This window comes from Pezoporus occidentalis, unplaced genomic scaffold (genome assembly GCF_034315485.1).
Source record: "Pezoporus occidentalis ecotype Australia unplaced genomic scaffold, CSIRO_AGI_Poc_V1 ctg15, whole genome shotgun sequence".
NCBI classification, from domain to species: Eukaryota; Metazoa; Chordata; class Aves; order Psittaciformes; family Psittacidae; genus Pezoporus; species Pezoporus occidentalis.
Genome location: NW_026913316.1, coordinates 4,900,001 through 4,914,837, shown reverse-complemented (window position 1 = coordinate 4,914,837; position 14,837 = coordinate 4,900,001). Strand labels below are relative to the sequence as shown.

The window sequence follows — 14,837 nt, the reverse complement described above, 5'->3', positions numbered from 1 at the left end:
AGCAAGAGAGCTCTGTTCCTTTTCCTGGAACCCTGTGCCACAACATATATTCATACATAAAAACAACAAAATCATTGGAGAGAAATGGCAGTAGAAACATCCAGAGCTTAATTCAATCCCCTTCCCAGTGTTAGATAAATAGTAAGAGCTAGTATGCACAAGCAATTACATGCAACTAAAACAAGATCTGTGCTATGAAACTGGTGCCATGCATTCAGAGAATGATCAAAACTTGGCCTCCCATAAGGGTTGGCGATCTGTTCAGGCTATCAGCATTGGCATTTCCTGCCCTTTCAGCATTTATGGAATATTTGAAAGTGTCTAGTAGGCAAAGTTTCTGTCAGACTTCCTCTCTGCTCCTACTCATGTGTCCTAGACAGTGTAAGTGCCTTTTACTTGGAGGAATCCTTTTGTCTCTTTTTAAAGCATCTGCCCAGCTTATATTTAAAATGCTTTTCAAATACTGAAAAGCAACAGACATTGCATTGCATTTTTACCAAATGCAAAGGATTCTAAGTGTAGAAATACCCAGATATATGCCCTAATATGCTATTACACAGTAGGAATCCTTCTACTTTCCCATGAAATACCAAGTTGCAACTCCTTGTCCCTACCAAGCCAGAGAGAGTACATCAGTACTACCCAGTCCAGGATTCATAAAGCACTGAAATTTCATACTAACACCCAGACAGTGTGGCTGGTCTAAGAGTGAGGCAAATGAAAAGTGTAAAAAATCTTCCCCGTTAAAATGCAAAGCAACTCTACAGAAGTTGCTATTTATTATTAGCCAAAGTAAACTTTGATATCTGTGCTGTGGCCATGCTGCACTGTGTAGTATAGTGAGGTCAAGAAGGGAAATGAAGTCCTGCTAACTCCACCACTTAGGAACACATATATCCAGAAATACAGTTTGAGCTATACAGGCTGAACAAGGTAATGGCCAGTCAGGTTTGTCAGAGGCTGCAGCAAATGTTTGTCTTCAGAAAAATTAACTTTTACCTGGTAAACTGGTCAACAACCAGAGGCAAAGATATGGGACTGGCAAATGATGCTTTCGTCATTTGGAGGACAGCATCTCAAGGAAAGTTGTTTCTGCCTTGTACAACACAAGATGACAACATTGTGCTACCTGAACATTTCTGAGCACATAAGGCTTTCAATTCTCAGTGATCCCAGTATCATGTTGACAGGCCTTTGGACTCTTGGAAACTGTTAGATACCAGGACTGTCACTTGCATTAGTGCAGTGCTGAGAGCTCTCCTTACCACCAGGACAAATGAAGCATGGCTCATCCACAGCTTCAAATTCCTTTACCTGAAAGGCACCATGTCAGCCACAGGCTCACTCCTTTGGGGTAATGTGCTTCTCAAGTGTTTGTAGAACAGAACGTTGAAAGTTTCATTCTCTGTTGTCATCTTTTTTATCAAATGAATGTGCAGTGGCTGTTGGTAGTGCAGGACTGTTGCACGCTGCGGCAAACCTTCCCAGCAAGTCTTGTGAAATTTGTTTCTGCTGATGCAAATGTGCTATTGGCTAGAGCTCCCCATTGCTATCTGATGAACTCCCATCATATGCCTGAATGTGAAAAACACAACCCGCAGCCCAGAATGTGTGGATCACTGTGTTCTCAGGAAGTATGCAACTAATAAAACTATTTGTGCTCTGTCTTACTGAGGGTAAAAAAGATGGGGGAAAACACCACCATTGCACAGCAAAGACCAGTCCTAGCACACAAAGGTTAGGGACTGCATTTTGCTCAACTAGCCTGGCCTTTGTGAGGGGGTATATTTCACACCCAGCTGTAGCTCCCCAAGATGCACATAAGAAGATTCCCTGAATATCACTCTCACTTTCCAGGATGAGAGAGTAGAAGGGTTCAGGGAAAAAGTGATTCTTGTAATAATGTTTTTGTAATTGTTCACTCACCTACTGACAAATCTCTAAGAAAGTTACTGAGTTAGAGATGCAACTGTTTTTAGTGGAAACTTGTATCTCAAGTGAGAGATATATTATATTTCATTAGGTTATTCCAATAGGTCAGCCATCTATCATTCTGCTGTGAGGACTAGATGTTCTCCAAAGCTCCACTATGCAATCCTAAATTTGGTACAGGACTGTAAAGGAGTGTTCTGGAAAAAAACACTTCATTAGTGTAACTCTCGCTCTCCATCACAGACTTTACATGAATAACACTGTAAAAAATTAAGCAAATAAAATGTCTGAATGCTGGAAGGAACAGCAGTTATGAACTGCAGGGGAGGATCCAAGAGCCCATGAAACCCTTCACTGCAGAGCCAGCAGCAGTAGGCAGAAGTGTCTTTCCAGGGCACTGGTTCAGATAACAAACTCCAGCAGGAAGGATTGACAGGGGGTGCATGTCTCTCTCCTTTCCTCAGCAACCCCTATCTTCATGAGCTACTTGTGCTCCTTCTAGTACCATGACCCCATCTGCCTTCACAGCAGCCTCAGCCCAGCAGCTCTATGCAGACTGCAAAAATCACAATGGGTACAAGCAGATCTTTCTCAGCTGCTGCCCACTTCCCAAATGGAATTTACACTTAGGTTTCTTACAGGGATACAGACAAATTAGCAGGAACTAACCTTTTCCTCTTTTAGGTTTGAAAAAAAATAAATCTACATGACATAAGTTTATTTTGCGGAGTGTATACTTGAAAGATCTTTCCCTCTTAAAAGAGAGAAAAGCTCAACTTTCAATAGAAATGCTCTTTTCCATACATGTGCTGGTTTTTAAGGTTTTTTACACAGACATACGCAGAGAGGAATTTGATTTTGCAGCCATACAATTTTATGTGTGCTAACAGGCATATCTTTATATGTATATGTGTGTATGTGTGTGCATTTACACATGTAAAAGAGAGAACATGGCATAAATGGCTCCTCTTGGCTGGAAAATGCATTGCCATTTCAAACTTCAAAGAGCGTATTAAGGAGCAGAAATGAATTACAAAAAAGTTTTAGAAATGAAAAATATTTTTGCACTGTCTCCTCAATACTGAGGGCTAAATCGTGCATTGTATAAATCAGTCTCTTGCATGGCACACAGGAAAGATTATTAGCAATTCTTCCACTGTACAGTGAATGTACAAACTTATTAATGTGTAATTACAGTAATAAACAGCATCAGACTTCCCTAGATTGTTTTGCATGGAGAAGAAAAATTCCACTTAACACCACAATAAGCCTGTGATAGGATACCAATTTTACTAGGATCTACTAGCAATGTGGTCGTAAGATTAAACAAATGTGTTGCTACACCAGAGGTAATGCCTCATTACCATTATTCCTTCCCCATCTTTTCCAAGTGTTGGGCTCCAAAGCCACTGAAGTATTTTACTAGTACAATTATAATTTCTCATTTTTATTTCTACTTGCCATTATGTGGACAAATGGTCAGGAAGTTCAACCTATCCCCAGAAAAGCCTAGTTCCCTGTTTGACTTCTAGACAAATTGTTGTAGGTCCACACCTGCAGCAAAAAAAGTCCCATCGACCATGTTGGCCCTCAGGGCTTCCTCACCTCCCCTCCAATGTCCAGTGACGGGACGTGCCAGTTACAAAATTATTTGAATTCTAAGAGCAGAAAGAACAAACCCCAGCTTGGGAAAATGCCATGTCAGTGTGGAAGGGATGTTCTCATCTCTTCACTCATGGCTTTTGCCTGGGGAAACCAGGAGGGCTGCTCTGCTTAAGAGAGACAGAGGCATTTACAGCCTGAATTGTAAATACAGAGAGGTCGGGGTCAGGGTAGGAATGGGAAATGGACTATTTGACACTTCTCTTGTCCACATAGGTGTTTCTTTCCCTTTGCAAATCTGAGCACAAAAAACGAGCAGTGGGTCTCAGTCTACCCTACTTGCCTAATAAGGCAAGTAAATTTTTCATAGTGAACTTTATATGCGCATGTGTGGTTCTCACTCAAAAATAAAGTCTCATCTGGAAAGACCTGGAAAGATACCTTCTAAGCCCAGATGCAGTGCAAAAGGTGCAGAAACAGCAGTGTTCCCTAGCTGGCAGTCACCATTTCGCTGCTAATGAAACCATCCCGCCTCAACACCAACCACTACCACCACTTCCGAGCATTGCAACACAGATTTACAGCAGGAAAAAACAGGCTTAATAATTCAGTCCATATATTGCTGAGATGCACAGCACTGTGAATGGGAAGGGACTGATCTCCCTCTGAAAAAAAAACACAAACTGTTATTAAAAATCCAGAGTGCAAAACACTTAGCTCAGACAAAAACCAAAACACAAAAATCATCAAAGATTTAGAAAGTTCAAATCCATAATGGGGATGTTGGCTGATCATGATCACAGCTTCTTACAAATACAGGATGTTTTTAAATGATGAAATATGGAAAATGAATATTTCCTCTTCTATTAATTGCAACACAAGCTGAAAGTGTCACCAACTTTAGTTAAAACCCACCTTTCCATTGCATTAAGCATTTCTGTTACATTACTTAATCCGCAGGGAGAGCAAAATCCTGTGCAGATACACTCTGCAATATGAAGGAATTAACAATTCCTTTTAAAGCTCTCAACTGGTTTTATTTTTTTTTTTTAAGGAGGGATCAGGGAGCCAGCGAGTTCTTACTTTGTTCCATAAAATAGTCTAGAAGTTAGTTGTAGGGGAAATGGAAGGTGAAAACCAGAGTAAATCATGCATCTTAAGTTTTCTTTTTGGATCAGCCCTGTTTTGGTTGGAAATCAAGAGTAATTCTGTTCTTGCTCTGCATTTACAAATTCTCTGCAAACCTTCAATGGCTTTCTGAATCCCATTTTTAGGTAAGGATTTTGGCATGCCCAGGTTGAAATCTTATTTACATCAAAAGAGTAGGAGTTACTCACTTCCAAAAGTCCCATTTGGTGCCTGTGGTGTTACTATGGCTGATGGTGGGATGATATACTCCTTCTTGAGATTTCTTCTCATGCCTATAACTTAGACACCTAAATGCTTCTGGAAAACACATCCCTAAACCGCAATAGATACAAGAACTAGACACTATCCTTTTTTTTTTTTTCCAAAAAACAGTTATAAAGAAGCACACACCAAATGGGTCACTCTACTACATTCCCTGCATGTGTATCTTTATAACTCAGAAAACATTTACTAGGGGGGGAGGGAGCAGCACAACGTGTCTCACATCATCTCTTTGAGGCTGCTGCTCTGTTGGCTTGCTTGTTCAGGGAGGACCTTGGATGATGCAGGACAGAGTTTCCAACAAGCTGTCTCTGGAGGCCATAATTCTGAAGTGCTGGCTGATCCACCTTCACAAGTTATCGGCTTGCTGTGATCACACTTCTTCACCATAAATAACATGCTGAGGGTGAGCCTGCACTGGCTGCTATGGCATACCTAGCTGCTGTACGTGGAGCAAAGCATTTTCTGGAGAGACCATCTTCAAAGGCTTCAGGAAACCTCACCTAGTGAGCTCAATCAGAAAGATTCAGGGGCAAATCTCTATCCTGCTGCAATGAGTGGTACTTGCTTCTGGCTTCGGGACTAGAGCTCCAAAAAGAAGCTCCTTTTATTTCTCACTCCTTAGCATAAAGGGCACGACCATGCTGGAAACCCTTCCCTGAAAACCTCTAATTTGGGGATACAGCCATGGTCATAATATGTTTGCACATTTTGCAAATGGACAGAACCTGGGGAGCTCACACCTGATGGAAGAATATCACTGCAGGTCCCATGCAGCCAGAAACCTCTCCTCTCTCAGGGGAGAGGCACCAAAGCGGGAGTTGAAATTACAGAAATGTGAGGACATGCTGAACAACATCAAACCAGCAGCTTGTTCCAAAATGGAGACTGTGTAGAAGCAGGTGGTCCCTGTACTGCACCTGAGTCCATCAGTTAAGATTTTCACTCAGCAGACACTCCTGAAGAGCACTAGGGTTGAACGAGAACTTGCTCAAGAGAGAAAACAAGCCTACAACAAAAAGCAAGCAAGATATAGTACAGAATAAAGGGATGACTGGCATTCAGAGGGCCATCCAACATTTTGATGCAGACTCATTCCCTTAAAATAGCCTGAGGTTTAGCAAGCTGCAGTTATAGAGGTGTCCCCCAGCTTAAAATATGCCCCTCTTCCACCCAGAGCCTTGTATTTCTGAGTTGTGCTGCAGCCGTGGCTGAGATCCTGCGAGATAATTTTAACTCCCGAGCTAGAATGGGGCTTATCTCTGAGCCACATCTCTTCTGCTCAGATAAAGACAACTTACTCTAACTGCAGATCAGATCAGCAGGCTCAGTATCCGTACCTAAAAGCCACACAGCTAAACACACTGCATCTTTCCAGTTGATATTCGCTGCTTTCTCAACGCTGCAGAAACAAAACTTGCACAGCTCCCAAGCTTTCACTGGCTTTTACACTAATGTTTCCCTCTGAAAACATAGCAGTACTCAGCAGGTGCCCATGAAATTGGCCACAGCTACACAAGCTACACAGTGAAATAAAAACCCCATAGGTTCACCACTCACTGCAACATCATGTTGCCACACAGTGGCAAAAGAAACTATACTCCTACCAAATGGGCCAGGAGTAAAATAATTACTCACAAAACTAAATAGAAATCACTGCAAAAGTACAATAGCCTGTTAGGATTAATTCTGCTCTCACGGTTTTGATTTTATCACGTTTCAATTGCATCAGAAGATGAATTTTTACATGCCTGCTTACACAGTGGTTCTGCCCTGGCTTATATGCAGGCTGAGTTAACTGTTCTAATGCAGCACAGCCTGTGTGTGGACTGTGACAGCTCTTCTTTCCAAACTAGCTCACTCTTCCTTCTAGAAAGTACTTGCAAGTTTGCTTTGAAAATGTTCACCCTCACTACTTGCAGAAGCATTTTCAAATCTGATAAAGGAATTTGCCTTTCGAAAGACAGCCATTTCCTACTGACCTTGTGAAAATTCATGCGCATTTTTTTTGAAGTCCTAAGTCATTACATTGAGCAGAGCTTGTCTCTGGGAGCGTGGCTAATTCCTCAGCTTACCAATGGCCCTGCATACCTGGGTCCTCTGCACTTCAGTCCAGCACACACTTTCATACTGTGCACATGCAAAACATACCTTTGAAGGCTCGTATATACCATATATCCTATACATCATATATAAGGGCATTCATGAAATTTGCTACATGCTTTCTCCCATGTAGTAAACCACCCCCATCTTTCTCTCCATAAAGATTCCCAGAAAAGTTTTGCATACAAAATGAAAATAATCCAGACAGAAATATCTGCTGTGTTCCTCTTAAGAACAGATAGGTCACACTGGCAGGCTCTCAGAGCATACTATATCAGTCCATATTTTGGGACTAAAACCAGGGGCTTTGGACCAACAAGATGGGAGATTCCCAACTTCCCTATTTCTAAAAGTTCCTAAAATATTTAGTTACAAGCCTTCCAATTCCTTCAGAAGCCTCCTTAGTAGGACTTTCAAGGACTTGTTTCATTGTGGATGATTAAAAATGACTCCCCAAACCATCTTATAACAAATTTTCTCTCTGCACTCAGAGCCAGTAGGGCTACATCAGGTGAGACAGCAGTTACTAGCAACAATTTACAATGGCTCGTCAGCTCCTACAAGCTTTCATACTTCTGAGCAACAGAGATGCCTGTCTGAAACCTGAGAAAGTAAAGCACATTACAGAGCCCTCCAGGTTACTTCAGTTCTCTGAATGATTACGTGTCCACGTGCACACAAGCCACACGTGCATCTTATAACTCATACACAACATACTTCCTTCGTAGTGAATGAGCTTCTATAGGAGGAGCACGCAAAGATGTTTAGCTGTGGCAGTCTTTTTCCTCAGCCCCTTTTCCTGCCCTCAAGAAATGCCAGGGCAACAGCAAGCTGAACCTGTCTGAGTAACAGGACTGATTTTGCAAGCTGGGGTGGGGCACTTCCCCTTTTGGCTTTCTCCCTTCTCCCCTTTGTCTGCAGCCTTTCCACACTTTTACTCTGCCTCCACCCAGCTATGTGTGGGTTGCAATGGATTTATGTAATGGCAAGCTGCTGTGGTTTGCCTGGTGGCCCCTCAGCAATGCTCCTGTCCATGTTCTCAAATGGTTGAGTTCCTTTTAAGGAAATAAAGCACTGAAGAAGCTCAGAGTGAGGATGCTTGCCTGCACCAGAAACCAGTTACTCGTGCAGATTACCACCTCTGACTGCCCATGGCATCCCCAGGATGCAAAGGCAATGTCAGTGATGCCAGGCACTGAGGCTCTGCAACTTCCCAGGCTTCTTCTTCAGTAACTGGGTTGTGGGAAGAAGGCAACACCACTCACTTGACATTTTCCACTGGAGAAAAACGACAAAAACCTCTTTGCTTTTAATATCTCTTCCTGTACTAGTGTGCTTTATTTTAAACAAATTGTGAGTTTCTAACTTCATATAAATTTCATCTGTCTTCTACTGATGTCTAAGATCTTGAGTTGTTACTTTAGGCATCTTCTGTCAGTTGCTCAAGAGTTTCAACTCAATTTTGTGAGATGAGTTCTCTCTACCTCTTGTCTCAGAAAGAACATACACGTTATATATTCCAGGTCCAGACTGTAACACGTGACAATGATGATGATCACTTTTTTTAGTGAGAAACCCTTGATTTCTGAGTTGGAAGTCATCTTCAGCACCTGACAGCCGCCTGTGCAGAAATGATGAGCCCACAGACTCTTTCTGAGGCCAGTAACACTGTGAGATGGCATCAGTGGCTTTTATCCATTGATGGCCAGCTACAGTACAAGCAGTTACTGATAAAGGAAGGTACTGCTTGCCTTTCTAGACAAATACTGCAGCTACAGCAAATGGCTTTTTCTTCATGAAGTAAGGTCTGGCCTACAGCTCACTGAATCATTAGTTTCCCAAAAATGACTTGAATTAGTCCCAGGGTAGAAACAGCCCTAAATTGCAACCTCTACCACATACAGGATGTTCAGTACTGATTATCCACAAAAGGTGCACCAAATATTTAACCTGAAACTTGAATAGAGACAGTAAGAATCAGCAGAAGATATTTCAAATCAGCTCTTATGTTACATGTTAGCGTGGGAAATAGGGCTGCGTGTCCAAAATAGGCTGCAAAGCACCAATTCTGAATGGAAATTTAGGTGGGATGTGTACTTTTGAATAAGTTAGATCATAATTTCAAAAGGATATTTAGGAGAGATCCTAAAAGAGTCTCCAGTGCCTTAAAGAGCTGTGAGAAACCAGTTCTTTGCTTGGCTGAAAACATTCCCTGTGTTTTCTAGAAAAATTAACTGTAGAGCAGGTTGGTGAGCAGAGTAAGAAGACAAAACAGTAAAAAAGTTTTAGGCATCAGATCAGTCTGAGAAGGAACTTTGGGGTGGAGAAGATGACAAGGAAGGAGGAAGCACATAAGCATCAGAAATTAAGCTTGCAGGAAGAAGCTGCTGAACACATAGTGTCATTCTGGGAGTCACAACATTAAAAACATAGCAAGCTCATCAAGGAAATGAAGAGATATAGCAGTGACCAGAACATGTCTTTTAAGATGTTTCTGCTTTGTTGAGCTGCTTTGGGTTATATTACTAGAAACTTTTGATGACTTTACTTCCACAAATGACCTTTTTACACTAGCTATCATTTTTGTATTGGTCAGAAGCAACACACATCTTGGGTGCCCCTGTCTGGGGAAACACATCAAAGCATACACTTCATGAACCTCTGGACACCTCCTTTATGACATTTGCACCCTCTCTAGTAATTTTAAGTGACACACTCAAAATCTGAAGGCACCCAAGAAAATCTGGCAGGTGATTTGAGTACTTTAACTTCTGAAGTCTCTACTGTGCCTTCATTCTCAGAGCAGGTGATATGTTTCAGATGGCACTCTATCAGGTCTATAGCACCACATACAAGCCTCAGCCTTCAGGATGGAGGAAGTGAGAAAAGATTTTTTTGAAGCTAGAGCCTATCCTTCTTTTCTAAAAAATAGCTTATTTCCTTTAATCCTTGATCTTTAAAATGGTAAATTGATGAAAAAGGGTGATAAATTTTGACTCCAAGGTTAAACGTTAATACACAAGCAGTAAAAGCAAGATTTTGTCCAAAAAGCTTTGAACTGAGAAACAAAACACTAGGTAAGTGATCAGATATTAAAAAGCATTTTTAAAAATCAATTTGTTCATAGAGTATATCAGTATGCATGTAGGAGCTGAACTTTATGCTCACATTTTTGGAAAGAGGGGATCAAGTGTTAAATAAAGTGAAGATGCACAAGATGCATTCTCTACTAGGTAGTCCTGGAGTTTAGGAGTAGGGTCTACTCCTAATGCTAACACCATTCTGCTGTACTACCTTGACCTGATTATTTTGTCTTCTGTGGTCTCCTTTTCCACCCTACTGACTTTTATCAGACTTATTTAGACAATAAATGTGTAAAGACACTTGCAGTCTTTCTGTAAGCAGTCTTCCACCCTGAGCCTTAGTACAGAAATGTAAAAATTATGAGCAGGACTTTTATTTGTGGATAAACAAACATATTTTGATAATCATTCCTCTCCTGAAATACTTTTATCATACAGGGCATTGATCACAGTATTCTGGGAGTCACTGTGCTTTTACCACCGACCCCCCCCCCCTTTTTTTTCTTATTACTAGTAAAAAAGGATTGTACTCAAATAATATCATTTAGTCTTTTTAAGTGGACTGTATGTGAGTTGGTGCATGCAGTAGTCAGCAGTGTTTCTAGTCCATGGTGTGGAGTCTGGGATCCCTAAGAAGAACTATCATTTTGTAAAATTGTTTCTGGAAAATAGCTTATCTTTATCCAACAAATTTTATCAATTGTGGACTTTCCTAAGAGAACAAAATTCAAGTGCTTTGTAAAGTTCTGCCAGTTAGTAAAACTCAAGAGTAAATGAAGATCAGCCATTGGAATCTGAAACATATGAATGCTATGTGTGTACTAATGTGGCATTTATAGAGAAATCTAAATAGTAGATAACATTCAAGATAGCATTCAAATTAATAATAAAAATAATAATAAAAATACCTGAGAGTTCACACTAAATTTTTATCAAATCTGAGTTCAGGAGACCAGGAACCACATATTTAATTCCATCTCCTACGCAGAATGAAAACCATCTTTCCTGGGGAGAATTTCATGCAATAAGTGACACTTTAGAAATAAGATTAGTAGGATCTTTATAACTAACTTCTCTGTGGATGAAAAGGCTTTCTGTACTTCAAAATGCCTTTCTCAATGAAAAGGTTGCACAAAAAACAGTAAGCACTTGAGTCATCCTGTGCTGAACAAGATGAAAATTCACAAGACCTGCCTGTATACCACCTCATTATATAGTGCTTTAAGACTACTGGCATATTATATTATGTACTAATATTTCTTATCAGAGTGGACTAGTCATCTTACCCAAGAATCTCTCATTCTTGGCACTCTGTTGTCCTCCAGTACTAGTTGAAAGGTCCTCTGGTACAGGCATAGGTTCATCTGCATCATCTGGCACATCACTAACTGGAGGACTTTCCTTTCCTAGTAGTGAAGAAAGTAGCATCAGTCAGAGTAGTCTTATTTCAAAATAATACCATAAGAGGAACCACAAACCAAACAACTTAGCAAAAAGACCTAAACAGTACTGAAAACATGACATTCTTAGGACCAAAACCTGCTGTCCTGCAGATAAAAGTTTTAGTGCTGAATGTATGACAATAAGGAAAATAACTCTCGCTAAGTAATGCACTTTCAGAAATGATGAGGTTTCTTGGATTAGCTCTCAGTCACAGCACACATGTCCTGCCCACAGTACTATCCCTGTCTTGCAGATCTTCTTTTAAAATTTCTTCATACATCTGTAACAAAAGCATGACTTGGAAACAACTACCAAAAGAATTATCTAAGTGATTAGTTTCATTGACTATTACTAAAAGGCTGGTCTTTGCATTAACAGCAAAGAATGAAAAAGGCCCAGAACAGGATTTGAACTCATTAATGTTCACATAAAACCTTTGTCTCCAAAATGGAGATGTTACTAATTTACACCAATACAATCAATTAGACATCCTATGGCAATCAGAGCACCAGCAAAGACTGTAATTTCATGGCACAAAGGCCTAGCAAATTAGTGGGGGTTTTCTAATACAAATTCCCTCATTAACACACAAACATTCATTAATTCTGAAATCACATCTCAGAAAAGGAAAAATTAAAACATACACAGCTCACTTAAGTGACAACATTCTGGTGATGGCGGTTATGGATTTGACTTGAAAGAAGCAAAGGTTTTCCTCCCAACCTTCTGGATGGAGCAAAGCGTTGTGCTTTCAATCTGTACTGATCATGAGGGGGGAGAAATGACAGGTAGATTTAAGTCATCTCCCAAATTAGCTGGGTTGGGTTGTTTGCACAATCTAGGTTTAAATCAACAAAATGAGTGTGGAACAGTTTCTTAGTGATGTTTCTATCAGACTGTGGAATAACTTCTGTGCAGGAGTGGTGGGAATGGCGTCAGATGAACCATCTAAAGCTGCAGCTAGAGGACTCAAGGATTAACAAAGGAACAGTCCTGCACTGGCGGAAGTGAAGCTGGCTTCATTGGGGTACTCTTAAATGGGCGAAATCACACCCACTGGGTGCAAGTGCAAGAGTATAGGTGGATTACATACATGGAAAAGAAGGACTATGAATTTTACAGCAGAGGAAAGTAAAATCAGAAAGTTTATTAAACAGGTTTTGTCATTCACTGTTTAGCTCTTTATTTAGTTATTCCTATATTTTTCTGCACTCTTTTTATGGGACGTAAGGAATTCAAAGAGCTGCCAGCAACTTTCCAATGCAAGTCCCATATTGCCAAGTTGAAGTATCTCTTACAGATAGAAAGCATGGGCTAGGAGAGACAGCTGAAATATTTCAGCTTTTTCATCGTATCTCCTCCATCCCTCCAAAAACTAAAGCAAAAACAACAAAAAAAGAAGTTTATTTGCAGGACAAGAGGCAGTCTGATCAGACTCAGGTCTCTTGACACTACATACAGGTTAAGGAAATCTGTTAAAAATTAACAGTAATCAAAAGACACCTGCACTTTCCAAAGTTCAACTTGTGCTCCAGTCAGAATAAAGGAAGTTGATGCTGTGACTTAGTCTGGATTCAGAAGAACACTTTCCCTAAAAACCTGAAGGCTTTTTTTTGGCTTTGAACCAATATAAACACATACCATCAAACCTATGAGATAACAAATAGCAAATAAAATTAAAAGTTTCTTAGTATGCAGTTAGGCATCCAACAATAAGCAGGCTAATTAAGATGCTTTGAAGATAAGTCAAAGCTGCTTTTCAGAACAGAAACTGTTAGTAGATCAGTACTTTTGTAGTTTGTGGTGAACTGTTTGGTTCACTAACCAAATACCAATCTTTTACTTGTTAAATTAATAGCCATTTGCTCAGTCAGCATGAATCAGAATAGCCTCAAAGACTTGGTAGGGCAGAAGCCAGAGACCTAGTATGCTTCCCTCTTTGCAGGAGACTGCAGTTAAGAAAACTTAGTAAACTTGGCTTTAATGACTCCTTTCTTATCATTTGATTTCCTCCTGTTACACATGATCCAGAAATCCCTGCATGCAAAAAGGCAAGGTGGAAATAGTAGACTTAGAAGAGATAGATTTGTCGAGTTCTGTGTCTTGGATTCTAGAGTGTGATATTTGTATTTCATGCCTTAACTACCTCTAAATTGTTACACCAGGATAAGTTCACTGCTGCATGGTAATCTTATAGATACACAATCTCACTAACATCCTTTTGCCAATGAATTTAGAAATAGAAAGAAGGCAAGGGGAAGGAGGAACAATTTCACTTTTAGTTTTTAACAGGCATGTCCAGAACAATAACTGCTTGAAGGGACGGAGCTAAAAAACCCTACATAGTGGCAAGTATTGGGGTAAATTATTAAAATGTCATGTAACAGAGTAAAGAGCCATAGATTTATTCCATTTTCATTTTATATTTTTGCTCAAAAATAAGAATTGAAGCATAAACAATGAAATTTAATCTAGGGGCAGAGAGGTGTCTCTATTTTATTTTATTTTATTTTTAGCAAAGAGACACCTGACACATCAAACTGAAAAGACAAAGGTGTTGTAGAGTTGAGGCTCTGCTTCGGCACTGCTGCTGGTGCCCTTGGTTAAGTCATAAATGGAGATCAACTATAGGCTGTATCATACATTCCCCCAATTTATCCTGAAGCTCTGAAAATGCCTAACCCATCAAAGGTCCTCAACTTCACTCTACTTGAGTTTCCTCATCTCTGCCCCAGCAATATAGTTAAAGACATGAGGAAAGAGAGGAAGGGGGCAAAGTGCCAATTCAGTTCATGCCAGGATGATGCTGCTGGAGCTACGACTATAAAAATGGAAGCCAAGGAGGGTTTTCTTACTAAAATCTCATTCTCCATCCTTTCACAAACTAAAGTTGGGTTTAATACCTGCAGTTTGTTTCCCATGAAAATGCCAGATTCACTGGAGAAATTTTCATAGAATCATAGAATGGTTTGGAATGAAAGGGACTTTAAAGAACATCCAGTTCCAAACCCCTGCCACAGGCAGGGACACCTTCCACTAGGACAGGCTGCTCCAAACCCTGTCCAATCTGGCCTTGAACACTGCCAGAGATGGGGCAGCCACAGCTTCTCTGGGCAATCTGTGCCAGTGTCTCACCACCCTCATAGTAAATAACTTCTTCCTAATATCCATCTAATCTACATCTACCCTCTTTCAGTTTAAAGCCATTCTCCCTTGTCCTGTCACTACATGCCCCTGTGAAAAGTCCCTCTCCAGATTTCTTGT

The 14,837-nt window shown here is 40.4% G+C and overlaps 1 protein-coding gene across 20 annotated transcripts in view; it reads right to left on the bottom strand.

Annotated features, from left to right (window-relative positions):
* IKZF1 (IKAROS family zinc finger 1) overlaps positions 1-14,837 on the bottom strand; it is a 106,348-nt gene that overhangs the window by 37,102 nt on the left and 54,409 nt on the right. For all 20 annotated transcript variants that reach the window (XM_062610896.1, XM_062610893.1, XM_062610891.1 and 17 more), the window contains one exon: positions 11,417-11,536. In XM_062610896.1, the coding sequence (XP_062466880.1) occupies positions 11,417-11,536 (120 nt within the window). The remainder of the gene's footprint in view (positions 1-11,416; positions 11,537-14,837) is intronic.